The 24,062-nt window shown below is 29.0% G+C and overlaps 2 protein-coding genes across 8 annotated transcripts in view; both read right to left on the reverse strand.

The window, feature by feature from the left end:
• Positions 1-398: 398 nt before the first annotated feature.
• Positions 399-2,037, reverse strand: LOC107448761 (2,3-bisphosphoglycerate-independent phosphoglycerate mutase-like). Its single transcript, XM_016064074.3, has one exon. The coding sequence runs from the start codon at positions 1,937-1,939 to the stop codon at positions 413-415; it is 1,527 nt and encodes a 508-aa protein (XP_015919560.2). The 5' UTR covers positions 1,940-2,037; the 3' UTR covers positions 399-412.
• A 5,212-nt stretch (positions 2,038-7,249) lies between these two features.
• The window catches only part of LOC107448763 (SLIT-ROBO Rho GTPase-activating protein 1), a 217,266-nt gene continuing 200,453 nt past the window's right edge, over positions 7,250-24,062 (reverse strand). For 4 of the 7 annotated variants that reach the window (XM_043045560.2, XM_043045559.2, XM_043045565.2 and 1 more), the window contains exons 11-19: positions 23,988-24,048; positions 23,151-23,228; positions 20,300-20,434; positions 18,570-18,675; positions 17,371-17,592; positions 16,043-16,122; positions 14,538-14,582; positions 11,906-12,086; positions 7,250-9,688 (exon numbers count right to left, since the gene is read on the reverse strand). In XM_043045560.2, coding sequence (XP_042901494.1) covers positions 8,692-9,688; positions 11,906-12,086; positions 14,538-14,582; positions 16,043-16,122; positions 17,371-17,592; positions 18,570-18,675; positions 20,300-20,434; positions 23,151-23,228; positions 23,988-24,048 — 1,905 coding nt within the window. In that variant the 3' untranslated portion in view covers positions 7,250-8,691. Of the gene's footprint in view, positions 9,689-11,905; positions 12,087-14,537; positions 14,583-16,042; positions 16,123-17,370; positions 17,593-18,569; positions 18,676-20,299; positions 20,435-22,410; positions 22,489-23,150; positions 23,229-23,987; positions 24,049-24,062 lie in introns of all 7 variants that reach the window. The other 3 variants (XM_071187096.1, XM_043045562.2, XM_071187095.1) reach the window with 2 other exon arrangements.

Genomic DNA, 24,062 nt, shown 5'->3' on the forward strand with positions numbered 1-24,062 from the left:
AAAAGCATAAAAATTAAATACTAAAAGAAATGAAATAAAACGAGAAAAAAAATAACAGTTGAATTTCACTCATGCTCGACTAACCGAAAAGTACCTGTCTATGTTATTTTTGATCGTGGTTTATTTCTAAATGAGCCTTAATGTTTCAAATTGGTCTGAAGTTTGTGCTTTGAGTCTAAATTATGTTTTGCACTTAATTTTGAACGCCTACAATTTTTTTTTTAAAGAAGAATTTATTTCTAACAATAGACTCACGTTTTTGCTCGTTAATGGGTGGCTTTTTTTCTTTTTGCATTTTTACACATAACATACTTTTGAAACCATTGTTAAACACTGCAAGACAAATTTAATATGATTTTTAAATATGTGCATGCAGCTACTTTTTCTCTGTATTTAAAAATTTAAAGGAATGTTAAGCAAGGAGGCTTCGACCAGTCATTTCAGGAGGTTTATCTAAACCCATTAAATCTAGAATTGTTGGCGCGACATCACAAAGAGCAGCATTATGGTCTGGTGTTTTCAATTTTCGAGAACTTCTCACTATAAATGGTACTCGATTCGTTGTGTGCGTTTTGCATGGTTCACCATTTTCGTCTAACATTTTCTCAGCATTACCATGATCTGCAGTAATGACTAACTCGTATTCCATTTCAACACAAGCATCAACAATACGCCCTATTGCCCTGTCGGTTGCTTCAACTGCTCGTAGAGCAGGTTCGTATTTACCAGTATGTCCCACCATATCGGGCGGCGCCAGGTTGCACAGAACGAAGTGGTACCTTCCCGATTTGATTGCTTTCACCATTTCGTCCGCTACTTTCATACAACTCATTTCTGGTTGAAGATCGTACGTGGCAACTTTTGGTGAAGGGACCATTTTTCTCGTTTCGTTCTCGAACGCTGCCTCTTGTCCACCGTTAAAAAAGAACGTGACATGAGCATATTTTTCCGTCTCAGCACAGTGAAACTGCAAACATCCTTTCTTAGAAATCCACTCAGACAGAACATTTTTTGGAACTCGGGGTGGAAATAGCATTATAAACGGATAATCTTTTTTGTACTGTGTCATTGTGCATACCATCAAGTTCTTCGGGATTGTACCAGTTTCAAATTCAGGTTTCATGCCGAATGCTTCCGTTATCTGCCTCATTCTGTCAGCTCTATAATTGATGAAAAGTAGGGTGTCATCATCTTGAATAAGCCCTTCTTGGTTCACAATAATAGGTTTCAGGTCTTCATCAGATTGTGGGTCACTTTTATCTTCGTATTTCGTTTTTATGAAGCTCACCACTTCTTCGGCGTTCGTTTTTTCACCTTTTCCTTGTACCATACCTTCATACGCCAGTTTAATTCTTTCATGATTTTTGTCTCGATCCATTGCGTAATACCTGCCGGTTATTGTCGCCAAACAGCCATGATTTAACTCTTTACATTTATCGAGAGTCTGCTGAACGTACTTAAAAGCGCAAGTCGGACTGGTGTCCCGACCATCGGAAAAGAAATGGATGAATGTTTTTGCTACTTCGTGTTCTTTAGCTGCTTCCAACAGAGCAAAGAGGTGGTCGATGTGCGCATGAACTCCGCCGTCGCTAACCAGTCCCAAAAAATGAAGTCTACCATTCTTAGATTTGGCATTGTTGGCGCATTCGATGAAGTTAGGATTTTTACTTATTTCCTTATTTTCAACTTCTTTGTTAATTCGTAAGATATCTTGTTCCATAACACGTCCAGCGCCGATATTCATATGGCCCACTTCACTGTTTCCCATCAGTCCTTCTGGCAAGCCAACTGACAAACCCGAAGCGTCTAGGGTTAGATAATTGCTTGAATCTTTCGACAAGTCGTCCATGATAGGGGTGTGCGCGTTGAAAATGGCGTTACCTTTCTTCTCCTCTGAAAGACCCCAGCCATCAATAACAATCAAACAAAGGTTATTCATGCTTTAAGAATTATATTTTGAACTCTATCATGCACTGAAATTTCGAATGAAGAAAAGTTTTTATTAAAAATGGTAAATTATCAAAGTTAAATCTTAAATTTTGAAAACTTCATTGGTGAAACTGCGTTAGATGTTTTGATAACACAAAATGATGTTGAAAGGAAAATAAGTTTAAAAAATGCTTATGTCAACCTTTACAATTTCTAATCTTGAATAGATTTTAAGTCAAAATATAATAGAATTGATTATGATTCTTCTAAAGCAAATTTCATATCTATCTAGTTTTGGCGAAGGCGATTAATGACCTTGAAAGTTGGGCGAAATTCCTACTTGCTGCCTTAAGATCAAACCAAATATATGTACTATTAATTTTGGTACTTCTCAGTGATATGTATTCACAGGAATTCTTATCATTGGACTTTTTTGATTCACTGTAGTAGACTTTGATAACGAAGTCTAATAAGTGAAACCTGTCAGTGAATAATATAATAAATAAGTGAACGCCAGAATTCATCACCATAAAATATTTGATAATATAAAACTGTTAAGTTTCTCTTTCATAGAATAAATGAATTTCCAAAAAGGGTCAAACAATAAATCCTGTGGGTAAGGATGTATGCCTGAACCATAATCGAATATTAGACAGTCCCTAAATTGGAAAATTGAATTTTGCGATTTCTGCTTTCTCTCGTATACCTGTTAAGGTAGAGGGGTGCGATTGTTCTTGTTTTCTAGTGGCGCCATCTATGGTCAAGAATTTGAATGCTGCCACTCCCATATGACACACCCGTTTATAAGGCGGACCCATTCATACTTCCGCAGATCGTTATCTTGACTTGAATCAGAGAACGATCTATCTCCAATCGAGTATCCCCAGAGGTATTGATTTGTTATGGGAACATGGAATGGAGGATTTTGTGACTCGACAGATTTAACGAGCACCCACACGTTAAATCTTCGGCCGACGGTGTTCGAACCCACGAACTCTCGGTCATGCGCCCAGTGCTCTACCGACCTGGCTATCCCGGCCCACGATTTCTATAAGCATTATAAATTAAAATAAAAAGATATCTTCAAAACTTTTTAAAAATCCGTTTTTCCATATTCTTCACGGCATCCGTATTCTACGAAAATGGTATGTGTTGAATACACGCAAAAATTAGGAAAACTACTAACTCTACAAACTGGAAAGTACAGTCAGTACCGTCTTTACGCATGGGCACACCCGGGCAGTGCCCAGGGGCCCCAGGCACTCAGNCGTATTCTACGAAAATGGTGTGTGTTGAATACACGCAAAAATTAGGAAAACTACTAACTCTACAAACTGGAAAGTACAGTAGTTGTAGATAAAAGTATATATTAATGAAAGTAATGGTTTAATTACAAAGAATTAATGAAACTAATAACTTCTAAATCAAAGTATTGGCGAAGGGTATTAAAAAAAGTTTTGGCCGAGAAATTTTAGAATAAAAGAAGATTTGCTTTCCGACGTTGAAAAGGATGCTCAAAAGAATTTCGTAACTAATTGCAGAATTTGATCTATTCTAAAAAGAACGTACCTTATATTTGTTCAAAAAATGAATGCGAAGAACTTTAGCAGTTAATGTGGTAAAAAGTTGAGGTACCATAATTATTGAAACGAAACAATCAATTATTTTATCTTTTATTATTATAATTTTATAGTTGTGGACCTGACTCCCGATTCCTGTCATATACACCAATTGTCCCACATAATTGAAGTTAACTATGTTTAATCTAAGTTTAAGTTAAAACCTTCGAAGTATTGATTGATTAATTCTGTGATGCATTTCAAACTCGCACATTGGCTCAAACATGATTTTTTGATCTCTTTAGCCATGGACAAAAAAAGCTACAGTTTAAGTGCCTTGCACTTGAAGCAAAACGATGATTTTGAACTACATGCATCATCTTTCCATGAAGAATTAATTGGGCTTTAGAGCGGACTAATAATTTAAATATTTCAAAAGTTATTTAACTCTTTTAAAAATCGCTAATTTGGCGACATTTTTCCTCTTAGTTAGCATTACTAAATGTTTCTTTAATTTGGAAAAAAAAAAATACATTCTTATTCTTAAGATAAAATAAATAGGGTTTTATTTTATCCGTCAGGCCCAAGTCCCATGACACCATAATTTGGCCATGTTAGTACATAAAAGTTTAAACATAATGTCATAAGTTATTCAGGAAGTAATGTGAAGTCTTAAAATTATGAACTGAAACTAAAGCTTAAAAGTATAAGTTGAATTGAGATGAATACAATGCTTTTTGTTTTGACAATTAAATTATGAAATAGGCTTATGCAAATTAATGAAGGCGTTTTTTTTTTCCTTTTAAAAAAAAGTTTTTTTTTAACAGGTTTTGGTTTTTGACGTCAAAAATTGGTTTTGTCATAACGCGTCAAAAACCTCTCAAAAGTTAAATTGTCGAAATTTGTCAAAAACTTTGGGTAAGTTTCTTTTTTGACATGTGAGACATTTAATTAGATACTAAATCATGCACAATACTTACGTTCTGTACTACTAAAATTGTTAATTATATTATCACACATAAAAAATGTTGCCAAAATTATTGAAACTATTAATTGGTTTTTCTAATGGTAATCATAATAGTACTTAAAGTCAGATATTATAACTATTCGTTGTTTATTATTTATCAATCTATATACTGATTTTAATCCGTTTATGTTACAATTTAGGCAGATTTTTCAGATTAAGTAAAATTAAAGTGTTCGTTAATAATTGTCTGATCTCAAAGTAAAAATTTTTTTCATTCATTCTCAATATTTATTGTTATTAATTATATTCAGGGGAGCAGAATATGTCTGACCGACCAAACAAGGCTTCGAAAGAAACTCAGGCAGCCATGGGGAAATTTTTAGTACAAAAAAAATTCCCACAAAATTTTTTATAGAAAAATGCGTCGCTTTGCAAATTTTTTTTCTTGTTAAAAAAAACGTATGTCAATTTTGTGTATTTATTAGTTTGAATTCCTTAAGTATTAAAACTAATTTCTTAAAGCTGAAATGATTAATAAGTGGGAGCTTAAATTTAATTTAATAAATTATTTCAATTTTAATATATTTTGATTTCAATTATTTCATAACACATATGCTTGTTTATTCAAAAATAGTGTAAAATCAAATTAATTTTTTTCTTATATATACCTTATTTTCTAAAAATACTTTGAAATATTGTACTGAAGAAAAAAAAGCTAACATTTTTGATCCAACTAGGAACTTTGTACATACTGAATATTATTCTCTTAGAATTTTCTCCAGCCCTGCTTACAATACGCAACATAAAAAATGGATCGCCCTGAATAACTTTTGATCCAATGATTGGATCTTCACGTTCTAGGACTCATAATGGTTCAAGAGGGTTACCTGGAACATGCTAATTAGTAAGTGCAGACGATATTTTAAATTACGAAATATGACACAAAATCATACTTTCGCTGAATAAACTTTCTTGTTTTTTGATGGATTCGGAGTTTTGGGTCCCCTAAATATAGGGGGTAGTCACAATCTGGAAAACATGGTTCCCATTGTTTGGTCAGGAGAGCGGTCTGCAGGCGTAGGGACCCTCGGTCCATACGCAGACTGTTCCAAGTGGTCACCCACCCGCACACTGACCGTAGTCAGTGATGCTTGACTTCGGTGATCTGCTGGGAACCGTGTCTTAACGATCAGTCCACTGCGGGACGTATCATTTTAAAGAATGTAATTTAATATAGCAAAATACAAAATTTGAGCGAAATCGGTTAATAGTTCCTGAGAAATCAACTTTTAAATATACGACTTTTTAAAAATACGATTTCTCAGGAATTATTCAACCGATTTTGTATTTTGCCGATGCTTTAAAATGATGTAAAAAACTGTACACCTTACAATTCAAAATTCTTAAAACTATTATTTAATAAAATAATAAATATTTACTAGATTATTTTTGTATGGAATTGGATAAACGAATTTTATAATTGCGTGCAAATTGTTTTCATTTCGCTTAAAAAATTTCTCAAGATATGCAAAAGTAAAATTAATATTAAAGTGTCCAAACTTTGGTCGGCTCTCCTGACCGAACTATTGGGACCATACTTCCCAGATTGCGGCAACCCTCGTAAGAGAAAATTCCAATTAGTGAACTAATGTTAATTATATCAATGTATAATTAGTTCACTGATTAGTAAACTATTTAAAATTTATAAGAAATATAAATTTTTGCTTAAATGAGTCGATTTTTCCAATCAATCAATTTAAGGCTTTAACTAAATTGCTATTAATACTTAGTTATTAGAATAAATTTCCTAGTTACATGTTATCATATGTTATAATAGCTTTAGTATGTCTACTTTCTAGACATGTGGTTACCAGCTAGCGGCCCCTGAACTAAAATATATTAATTGTCATTTTTTTGCAGACAATTTTTATAAAAAATCTATATGGTTTTAAAATACTTTCCTTTCGTTAAAAAAAATCCTACTTCTTCGTTTCTGTGAAATTTAACGTACCAACAGTGCAAAAATAATTATTTCTCAGGTTTTGTATCCAAGGAAATATTTAATCAAATACAAAAATAATCGTGTATGTTGTTCTTTTTAATTTCATTTTTTGTATTTTGTGAATAGTGACAGTAATATTTAATGTTTCTTCAAACATAAAAGAGTCCTATATAAAATTTTGAAAAAGTTGTGACCCGCCATTTGACTAGTGTTATTAATTCCAGCCCCCGGCCTCATGTAAGTTGGAAACCCTTGTTCTAGATTATGCAGCTCAGCATCGGAATAGTTTCGAATTTCGGCCTTATTCATACAAAACTAAAAAATGAACTTTAATGTAGAAAGAAATACAGAGAACGATTGAAATTCTGAGTACTTTAAATATTTTTNTTTTTTTTTTTTTTTTTTTTTTTTTTTTTTTTTTTTTTTTTTTTTTGTAATCTCATTTTAGGGTAAGAAGGAATTAAATGGGTGTAAATGAAAATTTATTTTACATATAATGAATTGAGTGTTTTTTTTCATTAAGCTTTAGTTTCTGTATTTTTATTTTCATCACTTTAACAAAATAACAGATTGGATAAATTTCAATTTTACACAGTTTTATTTACAATATTTTCTACACCAAAATTTGAGTTTTTGACTGTAATTGCCAAAAAAAAAAGAAAAAAAAAGAGAGAGAGTTTAATATCAAAATAATTCAAGAACACAATTGATCACTTGTAATTTTATATGTATTATGATATCAGCTAAATTAGTCATAATCTTCAAATATGGAGCAAAAAGAAAATGCAAAACTGTTTTTTATTTATTTTTTTATTATGCCAACGCCATGGCTGTTCACTGTACATAATAATTTTATAATACAAAAACAAAAGTTACGAATGAACAAATAAAAAATATGACATACAAATAACTTCAAAAATTATACAAGTAAAATAAAATTTTTATGACAACACTTCAAACTTATACGAATCAGGCTTTATTGCAAAACCTAATTAATGAAATATAATTTTCATTTCTAATTAATTATTTGTAATAAGAGTTTTGCTTTAGAAAAATGCACCTAAAAATATTTTGTTTTATGTTTAAAAATTTGTATAATTTTAAGAATTTTCTGAAAATTATAAATAAATAAAATCAACTTAAGTTTTGATAAAATCAGTTGGTTAAAATGTTTTTGTTTTGTCTGAACAACTAGTAATACACGCAAAAGAAAATTCAACCACACTTTTTTACATCAAATAGCTCATTATATATATCGTTCATCATACAAAAGGTCATACAAATTCTTAAATTTATACAATCTCGTACAAATACAGCTCAAAATGCACAAAGTTCAATACTGCCATTTATTCATAAAAAACACAGCATTCGCATTACTAAAGTGGTCGACTTACTTTGTCATGTCTCAACGATAATACACAATACACAAAAATATACAATAGTTCTTTCCTAGAAAAGTAGATAAGAAAGTTGCAGGTGATTCTAGAAAGTTCTTTTTTTCCTGCTTCTTTTGTTGCGTCACACATTGTACAGATTAAGAAAACAGCACCTTTATGAACAAATGCTCGCTGTTCCTCATCTCAACCTGTTTGAGTAAGTTAAATTGTGCATGCTGTATGTACATACAACAAACTTTGAATATGATGATAACATTTTCATTCATAAAACGGAAGTAATAAATTCTTAATTTGTTTTAACCAAAATATAAATATTAACGAGACAGGAACCTTTTCATTTATTTAAAAACGACTAATTTTTGTTTTTGTTTTCAAATAAATGCAAATTTTTGGATAAGAGTAACATTAAAAAGCGTTTCTAACATTTAAAATAAACTACCCACTTACGTTTATATTTACATGCACAGCATATAAATTAAAGATGGGCATTGAAGGATAGGAATCGTTATTTTCACACTAACATGAATCAACGATTCTAATTTATTGATTTAAATCAACATTCAAATAAAGCTTATTTTCAAATTGATTTGATTTTGAATCTCAATCTATTAATTTAAATTAGGTTACACGTAGCACTTAAGTGAAGTGTTTGTTTCAAATTACTTTGATGATTTTTCAATAGTAATGATATATTCACCACTCAACTTATCTATATTTTATTAGTAAAGAATTTGAGAAAATATTACCTAAAATAGCTGTATTTAAGTTGACTTTATCTATTATATGAATTGCGTTCTCACAATTCAGCGCAAGTAATTCAATATGAACTGAAAAATATTAGCATGCGGTTTGCTGGTACACTTCTTGTGCTTTCAACTCAGCACGGTTAGGTTTTTTCATAACAGGAGGTGGTTTGCTTTTAACAGGTGGTTTAAAGGAAGACACACCACCAGTGCTTATGGTGGTTTCCACTCTGTTTGGAGAATCTTTGTTCTTTAGTTCATTGTTCATTTTATCCATTTTTACCCAGCTCAGTTCAACAGTTTCGACCTTAACATTACCATTTGTATTCACTAGCGGGGAAGATATTTGTTCAGATTGTGCGTCACAAGTGGGTTTATCTTTGGAATCCAGCGTCAAATCTGGTGACGCAGGTCCTAAATTGTCACCGGTGCTGGCACTACGCCGCACTGCATAGAATGTCTGAGTTTGTGCATCAAGAGACTGAGGACCTGTCACATGACTCGCACTGCGAGACATGGTCCCCTTCTTCATTGTGCACTGATTAGATTTGGCAAATCTTTCAGCTGCAGTCAACTCTGGACTGTCTGTGTTGCTTCCTGGACTTAGTAGAGAATTGTCATCGGGTGAATTATTTGAACCACTTTTGGCACTAGAAACTGGACTAGGCAAATTGATAGGAAGATCTAACACTAGATCTGGAGCATCCTTGCAAGCTTTCTTTGGTCTCCTGTTGTTTTCATCATAAATATGAGGGGTGTGGGTGTCGATAATGTCGGTCTCTCGATCGATGCCGTGAATGGCACCCAGGTCTGGAGGATCTGGGAGTTTATCACTGTCCAATAAACTAGTCTCTATACTGGTCACTTCCGTCTTGGTAGGGAAAGGCTGGTTAAGCTCCCATTCTGGAGTCTGGGGATGCAGGCTGCTCAAGCTTCTTCGATCCAAGGAAGAAGTTGAGCTGCAGTCTTCAAGAGCTCCAGAGGTAGATAAAGACTTGGGACTGTGACTGATGCCAGAGAGGGAATCGCTACTGCTGCTTGTCCGTCGCTTTTCACTGCCATCCATGCTACTCTTATCTCTATCCTCATCTCTGGAAAGCACAAAAATTCGTTATATTTCAAGTATACTAGAGAAAATAGGTAAAAAAATTCTAATGTTGTGAAAACCTTGAATATTCTTTCATGAATAATGAATAATTGTTTATCAGAACCAGTTGCACTAAGTGAATGATGTATGCCTCAAAGTAAATGCACAGTGTGGGGTAAATGCACAGACTGTCTACCCTGAATAACTTTGGATTCAATGATCAGACTCAAACTTAAAGGCTCGAGGGGGTAACTTCAAATATGCTAATTATTAAGGGCTGACGATATTTTAAGTTATGAAATCAGACACAAAAATACACTTTTTCTGATTAAACAAGCCCCCCCCCCGACAGATCTGGCAAATATGGTTCCAATTGTTAGGCCAGGAGAGTGCTCCCAAGTTTGGACTCCTTAATGTTAATTTAATTTTTTGCGTATTTCACTACATCTCGAGAACTTTTTAAGTAAATTGAAACATTTTTGCACACAATNATTAAACAAGCCCCCCCCCCGACAGATCTGGCAAATATGGTTCCAATTGTTAGGCCAGGAGAGTGCTCCCAAGTTTGGACTCCTTAATGTTAATTTAATTTTGTGCGTATTTCGCTATATCTCGAGAACTTTTTAAGTGAATTGAAACATTTTTGCACACAATTATAAAATTTCTTTGGTCCAAAGATAATGCAAAGATTTGCATTACCATGCAAAAATAACTTTTGGTAAATATTAATTATTTTATTCAATAATAGTTGAAAAATTTCTGAATTGTATAGTATGCAATTTTTTTGCATCATTTTAAAGATTATAAATTTTACAAGAGAAAATACAAATTTGGAGCAAAATCGATCATATAGTTTCTGAGAAATTGAATTTTGAATAGATGACTTTTTTGAAATTCAATTTCTCTGGAATTTTTCAACAATTTTGCTCAAATTTTTTATTTTGCCCTGTAAACTTGTACTCTTTAAACCACTGGCGGTTTAGAAAATGGGCAAAATTAGGAGAATGTTTCTCTACTATACACTATTTACCTATCTCATAACATAAAAAATCTGGTTTTGCTAGGCTAAAAAGACTGCATACTAAAATACCACATTTTACGTGCAGAACGTTCAGAGGATTAAAATGATGAAAAAAATTTTAAACATTACAATTCAAAAATTTTTCGACCATTATTAAATAAAATAATAAAAAATATTTACTAAAAACTTTTTTTTGCATGACATTGTCTTCGGATAAACGAATTTTATAATTGCGTACAAAAAAATTTCAATTTGCTTCAAAAGTTTTCGAGATATAGTGAAACACGCAAAAAGGTAAAATTAACATTGAATAGTCCAAACTTTAGAGCGCTCTCCTGACTAAACTATGAGGAACATATTTTGGGGATCAGAAATTCGAATCTGTAAAAAAATTATATGTTTATTTAGAGAAAGTAAGTTTCTGTATCTCATTTCGTAACTTAAATTATCGTTTGTGCTTATTTATTTGAGGTCACCCCCTTGAGCCATTAAGATAAAAAGTCCTAGAACGTTAAGAAATTCAAGGTTGTTTAAGGTGGTTCTTTTTTTTTCTTCTTGCACACTGCACAAAGTTGTAATGAAATAATTACAACATTTTCATTGCATAACGAGTTTTCTCAGTTTCTTTAAAAAAAAATTCATATTTTAATTTATCACAGTAGACACTTAAATTCTTAAAGAACAATATCTGTTAAAACAAAAATGTCAGATAGAAAGAAAGCTCAATATTTAATAATACTAAAATTAGCAAAGGTTATTTTATCTAGAATAATTTTCAAAGTGTTATTTAATTGACTACACTAATAACTCTATTTTGCAAGATATTATTTTCTATTCTCTAAAAGTGGGAAGGAACAGTATCCGAAATCTCAAAAAATTGATTATCCGAAATCTAATTGTGTCTGAGTTATAAAATAAAGTAAACACTTATTTAAAACTAAGACAAATTCTACATGAGTACATGACAAATTCTACATGAGTAAATACTAAAATTTTAAGAGGAAATTTTTTTTGGGAATACAAGAATCCAGATCCTTTTTAATAGGAATCGAATAATGATAATAATCCCCATACGTACAATAATCAGAAATAAGTACTACTCACAAAAATGGCTAATAAAATATATGCAATAACAATGAAATTACGATGATATATTTATCAGGAATAAGTCCATTCTGCAGATGGATATTCAATAGCTACCTAATTTTTAAGAGGATATATTTATCAGGAATGAGACCCTCTCGTCCAAGGAAGCTTCCTTTCCACCAATCATTTGAGACTTGATTCTGCAACAGTAGGGTATCGCCTTTCTTGAAAGATAGTTCTCTCTGAGAGCGAGCATTGAAATCAAATTGTGCAACAGCTTCCATCACTTCAGTTTCTAAAAACAAAGAAGGAAAACAATTAATATATATGACTAATAACTGATCATACATTTTAATAAATAAGAAACATCACACGAATTGTAAATCTAAGATATGGGTCTTTAAAGACATTTTAGGAAGACAGAGTGAAGTACTGAGTTTCAATTCCTAGCGGCGGCTTAAAGCCCACCCAGCTTCAGATCGATAAGCACCGTCTAGGGTAGTCTAGGAAGTAAAGGCAGACAAGTGCATTGCTGAAACCATTTGTCATAAAATTGTGAAACTTTAGTTCTGATGATCCCCTGGCTCACAATGGGATGTTTCAGAAAATAATTTGCTTTACATTAATAGGAAATTAGATTATGTCTTGCTCTTATTCCTTGTCCACAAGTTTGTAGTGGAAAAATCTATAAATCCTAAAATTGTTTGCCTCATAGTGTTCACATTTTCTGCTGTTCTACATTTTACCAAAAAAGAGGCTACCTGAACCCTAGGAAACAATTTTACCTTGGTGCCGGTTGGGCTTGAACTTGGCTCAATGTGGGTCCTAGAAGAACATGTATAGAGGGATCAATATATGGATGTCTAGATTTTTTAATATTGATCCTAGAATAGCCTATATAGGCTGAATAATGAAAATAAGATATCGGGTGATTTGGGCAATTTTATATAGGGCCAATATGAGAAAAACTGCCTTTTGAAACCTTACTTAACCAAGATCATGAATATTGGTTCAATGAAGGACCAAGTTATTTTGCTGCCAGGGAAGCTACTCAATGACTATTAGTTAGCAAAGGCAAGAGGTAGGTACTTTATTTACTTCCAAAAATAGTCAAAGATAGATCACAATTATTTACAAAATAATCACTTAGAACAATTTTTCATTCCCTTTCAATAGATAAATGACAGAAATCCAATATGCAATCAACATATATTGAAAATTACCATCAATTCATCAAAAAATTCTTTCAATTAATGCAGATATCCATGTAGGTATGTGAACAAAGCATTGTTGCAGGCATCTCTCAAGAATTTCTTTATTGCTATTAATGTAAGATCCTGTAGCTGTTATTGTTATAGTCATTTGTTATACCATATATCATGAGATGATTACATTTCATATTGATGCACAGAGCTATTATGTTGTGCTGAGATTTATAAAACTATTTTATTTCAACCCTCCTGCAGTCATAAACATGAAAAGTGGGACTTTTATCTATATTGTTTTTCTCTTTGTTGAAAAACCAGTTTTCTTCTGATATAAGCTAAGGAAATATTATACAGGGGTGAAACAACCCGTCTCAAATTCAGGGGATATCACCAAAGGAATTAAAATAGTTAAATTTTCAATCACATATAATTTAAACTTAATAAGTAATCAAAAAGTTTCAAGAGTTTAAATACAAAAGAAAGCTTTTAATAAGTTATACAATAGTTCTTTTACACACTAAGAACAGATGAAATTATAATTTAAACTGAGACAAAAGCAAAACAATCTTTAAAATTTCCATTTTCTGTTCAAGTTTGGGATAAATTTTACAAAAGATGTTTATTGTCTTAAGAACTAAGTTTTTTTTTCCTTTTTAAATAAAATATCATAAACATACAGATCTATTTATTTATTTTGATGCATAGTTCATATATAATAATGTATTGTAATGTAATTAATGTAGTTCATATATAATAATGCATAGTTCAGAATAATGTACTTATTTTTATTATTAAACAAATGCCAGCCATTGACTATTAGGTCATGGGGCTTCTAGCTCTCCAGCACTTCAATAAGAAAAATGACTGAAACTACAATAACATATATGCTTGTTTATAATTTTCAGTAACCAGACAAGAAATATGAACTTCCATAATAACCATTGCAATAGTTGCAACGATCAGTTAAACAAATAAAAAAAGAATTTATCATTAGAACGTTTAAAATTTTTAAAAATCAAAATTCAAAATAAAATTTAAGTATAAAATTAGTAATGGAAAGATTTAACTATTCGCAAATTCCAGTAACATCATAAAATGAACTAAATATCTTTTTCACACTTGAAAAACACAGAGAAACATTTTAATAAGAAAACATACAAAGAGATTCAAATTGTATGTTAATTCAAAACACATTATTAGAAAAATATTCAATGATTGCGAAGTGTTACATTTCATTGTTAAGAAATCGCTACATTATTTGAATAGGGAAAAATATTTTAAAAAGAAAGTCAGAATAATATGTTTCAAGGAACTGAAACACAACTACTGAATTTATTACTGCTAGTTCTTTTTAAATGGCATACTTATTACAAAAATTTCAAAACTTAACATTGATAATCATAAAACTCATTAAAAAACTATTTGGAGTTGAAAGGAAAACAAAATTAATAAAGCATAAGAAGAAAAACAAGTTATTTTTTCTTTAAATAAAAAAAAAATTGGAAAGCAAAAAGTTTTAAAAGGGAGGAAAAACATACTGCCAAATAAATTGAAGGCTATCTCTTGCTCAGGGAATACAGCATCTGAAATTTGTTATAACTACATTAGTCAAACATTAACAAAGGAAGAAAAAAAAGAACAAAACTTTTGTTAAAAATTTTGGCACTTAAAAAGCAAAATAAAAATAAATAAATCAAATCAAATAAATGCAAATCAAAATAATAAAAGGCAGTTTCAATGTTTATTACTGTTAGCTATGTAAGAAAAACATACAAATATGACATTGTACAAAAAATGAATACATAAAGTATGAAATAAAAAAGCCCTAGTTCATAAAAAATTTTATGTGTCAGTAAATATCCATAATTTCTTTTTAACAATGTTTATTATTATAATCTTAATCAATAAAGAAACCTACAAAAAAAAACACATTTTTTTTAAGTAGTTACCTAATTAAAAATAGGTTGCAAGATTTTTAATAGTTAAATAAACTTCTTAAACAATTTTATTTATAATTAATCTAGTTTAAATTAATCATGTCAAATTGTCCATGTTCAAGACTTAATTTTTAATCTCACCTCCTTAAAATAATGCCCAGTGCACAAAAAAAATAAAATTACCGTGAATAATTTTTAATCTAATGATCGTTTTTTCACTTACAAAAACTCTTATTTTCATAGTTTGAGGAGTGATTAAAATATGCTAATTAATTACTGCGGATGATATTTTAAGTTACGAAATCAGACACAAAAACATACTTTCTCTGAATAAACATACCTTTTTTTTGTTGAAGGATGTGGATTTATGACCCTTAAAGTAATAGGGAGTAGCCGCAATCTGGGAAATATGGCCCCACTAGTTTGGTTAGAATGGCTATTAAAAGTTTGGGCCCATTAATGTTAATTTTACTTTTTGCATATTTCACTATATCTCAAGAAATTTATCCAGACAATTCTAAAATTCATTTATCCAAAAATAATCCATGCAAAATCTCATTTTTAATAACTATTTTATTTCATAATAATCGAGAAAAGTTTGAATTGTAATGTATACAAATATTTGCATCATATTAAAGAAGGTAATTTTATAAGGCAAAATACAAAATCTAACAGTTCCTTAGTAATCGAACTTTCAACACATAATTTATTTTAAATCCTTAAACCATATTTTAGGTCACCCTCTTAAATGATTAAGATTGAGTCCTAGTGCCTAAGAATTTGATCATTATATCAAAATTTATTCAAGATAATTTCCCCCCCCCCTCACTAGGCAGACACATGTTTTATAAGATATACATTCACATTTGCTATATAGACTAATAGTACGAAATTAATGGGAATAAAAAGCATTCAAAAAATATAAATTGGATTTAAGATAAATTGATAAGATTGGGGATTGGATTTCACCATTTAAATGGCGACATTTTAAAAGAAAGCTGACATTTTGTATTGAAAGTAGCTTAAATATTTCACTACTAGGTAAACTAGGACAGTATAATATGGAGGCAATTCTATATAAAGAAAAGATAAACTTATAAATGTACCATCTTCACTCTGCACAGTATCAACTTCTGAATCATCTGCTAATTCTGATACAGGATCAGGAGGTGAATCACCAACATCACTGTAAAAAAAAATTTTTTAAATGACTTTCAATGCAATAGATTAATAAAGCTGTATATACATTACAGTAAATAATTTCAAAGCTATTTTAACATAAATAAATTCCTGGGAAAGCTTGATATAATTTTGAAAACATTTAAATAAAAAATTTAAGTAGTTATTGATATACAATATAGGAATTTTGGATTAAATAAAGGAGAAATGTGTATGTATTTAATAAATTATATTCGTTAATATTGCAGAATGACGCATATTAATCAATGTTTTTTAGGCAAATCAAAACACACACGATTTTTTACTTCATGCAACTTTACTGAAGTATTTATTAATAAATAGTATTTGTACTGATGTATTGCTTTATTTTTAAAAATAAATCAATTTTTATTATGTTTTAACCACTATAAAGTATAAATTTTTTTTACTGGTTTTACTAACTAAAACCTACAATAATTATCTGAAAGGTTTCTAAAAACAGGGTGCGTAGCCAAATTATTCAATAAAAATAAGTACCTTTTAAGCACTTTTCAAGTACTCAAATAATATTTTTAAGCACTTTAAAAAAATATAATTAGGTAAGTTTTTGACAATTGACGGTTTAATCTGGTTTTAACCGTCATGTCTAAAAATATAAAAAAATTTGACATTGTTTTTGACAATTGTTAAAATTTTTGAATCATGTAAATCGAATGGCGTTTTTATACGCTACGGACTGACGATGTGCCAAAATAGATTGGGGTTAAATTAATTGTGAAAACGTTGAATAGAACAATGTGAATCATGTTTTTCTTTGCATAATTCGTAGTGAAAATCAACAAGGTAAACGAAAAATCTCAATTTGGAAAAGGGAAAATTAAGCACTTTTTAAAAATGCCCAATGAAAAAAACACCTTTAAGGGCTTTTAAAAAATGGAAATCGAAAATAAGCACCTTTAAGCACTTCTTAAAAATGCAACACTCCCTGAAAAACAAACTAAATCTTAAATGACAGTCTAAATAAAATACGCAAAATAATAATACTAAGTATCTATGGTCAAGCTTATTTTCTTTAGAAAGGTTAATATAATTTTAAAAACATTCAAATTCAAGTTTTTAAGCAATTGTCTTACAATATTGAATTTGTTTTAGGTTATAAAAATACGTAGTTTTAAAATAAACACAATTTTTTTTATATCTGACATAACAAAATAGGGGTTTCTTTAAGTATACCAAAATTTTAATTTAAAAATAAAATAGTAAATGTTTAACTTACTTTTCATCAGGGACATTTGTGCTAATGTACTTTTCATAGACTATACCACCATCATCTGGGAATATTTCTTCTTGATATATGATGATGTTCTTTATAAGCTCATTTACTAGGTTCTGATATTGAACCTGATCTTTGTCCTCAGGAATGGGTAGAAGAGTAGGACCAAAGCAGATTGCCAGGTTGTACGGATCCATCATATTTTCATCACTGAATTCTGATAAGCTAAAAATAAATTGATGCATTGCAAATTATAGAAATTGTATAATGTACATAAATTGCAAGAGTTATACATACATTTTTTATAGGGTTATTCTAGAAACATTTGTTTTAAATATTTAGGGTCTTAAAATCGTGAGCACATTATGACTGACAGAGATAAAAGCTCTATTAAATATTGACTGACAGAGATAAAAGCTCTATAAAATATTTGCATAAATCTTTTGAAAAAAATTGAAATTTTAATTTTTTATTTTATGGTAAGCACTGCATTCAGATTGAATGACAAGTTATAAAAAAAATAATAAAAAAAAAAACGTTTTTCTTAATGCACAAAAGACACTAACAAGACTAGACTAAGGTGCAGAGCTCAAGATAAATATATGTATAGATATAATATAAAAACTTAATTCCTTTATTTATTAATTTTTTAATGAAAAATATTTTGCAAAAAAACTAAAGAATAATAATAAGTTTTTAAACTTCTATTTAAAAACTCGTTCATGATAAAATCATTTAAATTCATTATATAAATGGGAACAGTTACACTTCTCTGAAATTTTAATTACAGCATTGAATCTGAAAACTTCTTTTTCAGGCACAAAAATAAAAATAATGACAAAAACTATGAAATAAATAACATACCATTAGACTCATGGCTAATATTTTAAAAAAATACTAAATGCCAATAACTATTTAAAATAACTTATTAAATTTAAAATTACGTTGCCAAAAATATAATGGCCGATTGTGGGTTAACCAAACTTATATATATAAATTAAAACCAGTTTGTTTTGATTTTGAAATCGATAAATGAATACAAGTACAAATGAGTTAAAATATTATACATTAAATTTCAAAATGAGGCACATTTCTCAGTAGTTAATTTAATTTCATTTACACATTATTCAATTATACAAGTACAAGTTTTTAGTAACATTGCATTAATTATTTGTTGCTAAAAGATAATAAAAAAAACTTACTGATTAAGGAATGCAAATAAATATCTGAGAACAATGACAACTGATCGAGGTAAATTATTCACAACATCTCTAACTCTATAGATGAACTCTTTCTTTGACTCCACTTCTAAAACAAATAAAAGGAAGTTGCATGCTTAATCATCACAAGACAATTATTTTTACATATATATTTTAATACAATTTTATCTAAAACTTGANATATATATATAAATTAATATATTAGAAATAAATTTATATTACTCAATTATTAAATTTTTTTTTGTCATTTAATGGTGTCTTAAAAAATGCAGTTAACACTCAATCAAGTGCTTGAAAATTAAAAAAGTTACAGAAAGTGGAGTTAATTGATGTGTCGAATGAAGCATATATGTCTTAATTTAATAAAGGTCAGAATTAAGTAACACTATGAGGACATGCACATTTTTTTCCCTTTCAAAAAGAAAATTTTGATGATTTATGCTGAAAATATTCATATTCATTTCAAATATTCATATTTGAAATTATGCTGAATATATTCATATTCAGCATATTCTTTGTGTATAAATACTAAAAATTTGTAAATAATTCTAATAAATGAATTTTTAACAGAAATCAAATAATATATATAATAAATTTTTAAACTTAAAATATAAATTTTAAAATTCGTATTTAATTTATCCTTTAAGTTAATTACATAAACGTGATGTTTTCAGTACAGTTTTTATTTCAATGCTTTAACACACAGCAAATGTGGTCTTTTTAAAGTAAGTTTAGCTTAAAAAATTAAATCATAATAACCTATTAACTTAATTTTATTAGCAGCTTATTTAAATATTCATTTAAAAAAATTACAAATTATATATTTTTTATGTAATACATATTATGTATGTTTTTACTTCAAAATAAAGTTTTATTTGAATATGAATAAGTTTTCTTTATAAATATCCATAAATATAAGCTTTTAATGAATAATGGTTGTACAATTTTTAAAAATGTATAGTAATAAATAATTCATATAGGAACAACAAAATATAATTTTAAAACATAACATATTTTACAACATTATGCTATACTTTTAAGCAAAGTTTTAATATAAGAATTATATAGGTAAATATAGTAATAATATGGCAGTACAGAACAATTTCGGAGTGAGATGAAATGCACCACCCTTTGTTTTTTACATCATGGTAGAAAAATCATACTAAAGTTGAACAATGATAAGTACATTAAAATATATATTTAGAGATATCTGCAACCAAGTTTATTTGAAAACTACATAACAATTAAAAACAAAAGAATGATTAGCAGTAATAGTAACAAATATTTTTCAAAATAACTTAAAAATATTTCATGGGTGAACAAGATTCTTAAAATTCAACTAATTTTATTGTTTAAATTTTGATTATAAAAAAATGAAAAAAATCAAGAAACATACAGAATACTTTTTGAATAATGCATAGTAAAATTTACTTAAAAAGCACGCAATGGATATTTAATAACAAATTAGTGATTTAAACAGTTGTTTACAAAAACATAAAAGCAACTTCTAAACAAGTAATGTAACATTACTCCTCCTATTTTAAGATAGTAGGAGGAATAGTACAAATTACGAAAATCTTCCAAAAAATGAGAAAGTTTAATTCCTGAACTTTTTCATTTTGAGATGATTTTATTTCATGTACTGATTCTAATAAACAATTTTAAAATAAGTATTTAAATTAAATTATCTAATAGCTACTTTAAAAACTTACGAGATATATCAACAAGCTGATCAAAATAAAAGATTGGAAAAAGAGGTTCACGTAGTTCTCTTAGATAAAGTTTAAGAACACCTCCAACTGAATTAATATCACTTGCATCTGAGACATCAGCTAAAGGATCTTCTCCTGGAATAAAAGATGCAATTAGTCTTCAAAAACTTTTTAAACCAAATATACAAGTCAAAGAAGTTATCTAGTAGTTTCACTTGGGCACACTAATAAAGAAAATATGTACATTTAAGAAACAAATTAGTAAAAGTCCTATAAAATTAAACATAGATATATTTGAACAGCTACAAAATCAAGAGAAAACAATTCAGTGGCCCATTTGAAAGACACTAAAATTTCATTATTTGTTAGCATCTTCTTATTAATCTGTTATCTGTATTGTTATAACTGCTATAGTGAATGCCTATCTCATAACGTTAAATTGATTGACATTTATCAGTTAATTACTCACTTACTCAAAATGAGTGATCCTTTAAAGCATCATTAAAACGAGAACATAGAAAGTTCTTAGTTTTTATTAATTTAAAATTGCGTTCATTCTTTTCTAAGTTAATTGAGTTTCTATTGAGTATTTTTGATCCTATGTTTAACACAGTGTGACAAAGTGTAGAAAACATTTCTTTTTATGTAACACAATTATGAAATATTTTTTTACTTTAGAAATTACACAGCTGCCAACAGTGGGTTTTCAAAAAAAAGGAAGATATTAAAAGCTGTAAAATTTCAACGTATTTTTTCTTCTGAACACAATTCAATTTAAAGATTTTAAGACAATTAAGAACACTTAGGGGCATCAATTTTAATTATTTTTCAAAGTTTGATATGTGCACGATTTGGCTTTCTTTAAAAAAATTTCATCAAATGTTACATTGTAGCAATTTTGATTTTTACAAAAATAATCAGCTTGTAATATTTTTTCTAGCATCTCATCACTAAGAGATGATCTAAGCTGTGTTCTAGTTTTTTTTAACCTGACTGAACACACGTTCACATTCTGCATTTGAATGTGAGAAAGATAACACAGATAATATAAATTTAGAAATGTTTTTACATTTAAATTGGCCCATTTCATTCTTCAGTTCTCCAATAAAAACCCATCGACTGCCCATTCTATCTTCTTTCACTGTTTCGAAATTCTTTGCTATTGGCACAGAACTTTTTTCAAGATAGTAATACAAATCAATGAGTAATTCATCAATCTTAAAAGACAAGGCTGATGACCCTCTTTCTGCAGCTATGTTCAATAAGTGACAACAGCAATCCAGCAAGGCTATATTTATATTCGCTTTTTGTAATACAGAAAAAACATCAGATTTCTGCCCCACTATTACAGGAGCATTGTCACAACTAATGGCGATGCAATTTTCAATTGGTATGTGAAGTGATTTCAAACTAGTTAAAACTAGATTACCAATATTCACACCAGTAGAATCCCCTACTAAAACTGGCAGTGATAGTAACACACTGTTGGTGATAGTACAAATTTGGATCGTGACTCTGTTGCAAAAAATATTTAATAAAATGGGAATTTTTTTTAAATCGAGGAAAATCGGAAGATTAAAATAAAAAACCGGAAGGCAGCAGTTTCGATAAAAAACCGGAAGGGTTGGCAGCTGTGAAATTATCTATTAAATAATTTCACTTAATTCTCAGATGGTTGTCTCAAGAGTTTTGGATCATTTTAGGAGCTGTTCAAAGCTAAAAAAAATACTAATTCGCTAATAAAATACTAATGCCTCAAATTTACTAGTGTATAAGTTGTTTACAACAAACTCTTTATGAATAATTACTATGGTTACACTCATTAACAGCAGTCATTAACAGTGAATGTAAACAAAAATTTGGAGAGTTAGATGCGAATTAAAAATAAATTAGCATGAATGTGAAGAAGAAAAAAAAAGGATTCATCCATAACATAGAAGGGGAAAAAAAAGACACTATAAAAAATAGAAAACACTATGAAAAATAGAGTTTTTTGCACAAATGCATTTTCTTGCAACTTTATAGACAGAATTAAAATCTATTCAATTGTGGAAAAGTGGATTAAGTAGCATTTCTATTTGTAGAAGTAAAATTTAAAAGTAATTACAAACCTCTCTCAAAAGTTTCCCGGAAATTATTTATTTCCACTTGAGAGCCCGATACTCTGAATATACCTTGATGGTGCAATCCTAAAATAAAATTAGAAATAGTTTTAATAAAATTAATTAAATATGAAAATTTAAAATATTATCAAACAAAAAAGTTGTAACACAAGTAAAAAAAAAATTAAAATATTTGTTTAAAAAACTGAAACAGTATTGTATTAATTTTTTAAACAAATATTTTAATTTGATGGTACTGCATAGTACCATAAAATCCAAAAACAGGTAATCCTTAATTTCAGATAATTCAAATAGATAATTGCTTTTAAAAAATTACACATGAAAAGAATTCTCATAAAAATGTTTGAAAAAACAACTATTCTAAGAATAAATATGGATTTTAGTAAAGGACCGATTATAAAATAAATTCACTTAATTTCCTTGACTAGAGTATATGAATCAAAAATCAAGTTAAGTGATACGATATAGATTAAGAAAGAAAATAACGCACTGCAGTATAATATTAAAAATGTTATCATTTCAAATGAGAGGTTTATAATTCATGTGATTAAAGTACAGTACTAAACCGATTNCTATAAAAAATAGAAAACACTATGAAAAATAGAGTTTTTTGCACAAATGCATTTTCTTGCAACTTTATAGACAGAATTAAAATCTATTCAATTGTGGAAAAGTGGATTAAGTAGCATTTCCATTTGTAGAAGTAAAATTTAAAAGTAATTACAAACCTCTCTCAAAAGTTTCCCGGAAATTATTTATTTCCACTTGAGAGCCCGATACTCTGAATATACCTTGATGGTGCAATCCTAAAATAAAATGAGAAATATTTTTAATAAAATAAATTAAATATGAAAATTTAAAACATTATCAAACAAAAAAATTGTAACACAAGTAAAAGAAATTTAAATACTTGCTTAAAAACTAAAACAGCATTGTATTAATTTTTTAAAGAAATATTTTAATTTGATGGTACTGCATAGTACCATAAAGGTCATCCTTAATTTCAGATAATTCAAATTGATAATTGCTTTTAAAAAATTACACTTGAAAAGAATCATCATAAAAATGTTTGAAAAAACAACTGCTCTATAAATATGGATTTTAGTACAGGACCTATTATAAAATAAATTCACTTAATTTCCTTGAATACTAGAGTATAAGAATCAAAAATCAAGTTAAGTGATACGATGTAAATAAAGAAAGAAAATAACACACTGCAGTATAATATTAAAAATGTTATCATTTCAAATGAGTGGTTTATAATTCATGTGATTAAAGTATTATGAAAACTCACATGGATGTTTGTAATTTGCTGATAATGTGAAGAAGATTGGCAATACGATGTCGGAAAGTGCTCGGCTAATAACAATATTTGCTTAAATCTTTAAAATGGAATGGCACCCAAAGAGAAAATATCCAAATAATTACATCTCTTTTGCATATTTAAAAAAAATAAATGCAAAAATGGTAGACTTTAAAATTCTGTACGACAAAATAATAAATGAAGGTGCTGCTCCGCTATTCAAGACCATTATACGAACAATATAATAATAAAAAATAGTTACCATATAAATTGATTACTCTTATGCAACTTCTGATTATCAACGGTATTTCCTGATTAACTGCCTAAAAAAACAAGC

This window comes from Parasteatoda tepidariorum, chromosome 10, assembly GCF_043381705.1.
Source record: "Parasteatoda tepidariorum isolate YZ-2023 chromosome 10, CAS_Ptep_4.0, whole genome shotgun sequence".
In the NCBI taxonomy this organism is placed as follows: Eukaryota; Metazoa; Arthropoda; class Arachnida; order Araneae; family Theridiidae; genus Parasteatoda; species Parasteatoda tepidariorum.

Bases quoted from the DNA above. Each gene is read 5' to 3' on its own strand.
- LOC107448761 (XM_016064074.3), bottom strand. From the start codon at position 1,939: ATGAATAACCTTTGTTTGATTGTTATTGATGGCTGGGGTCTTTCAGAG.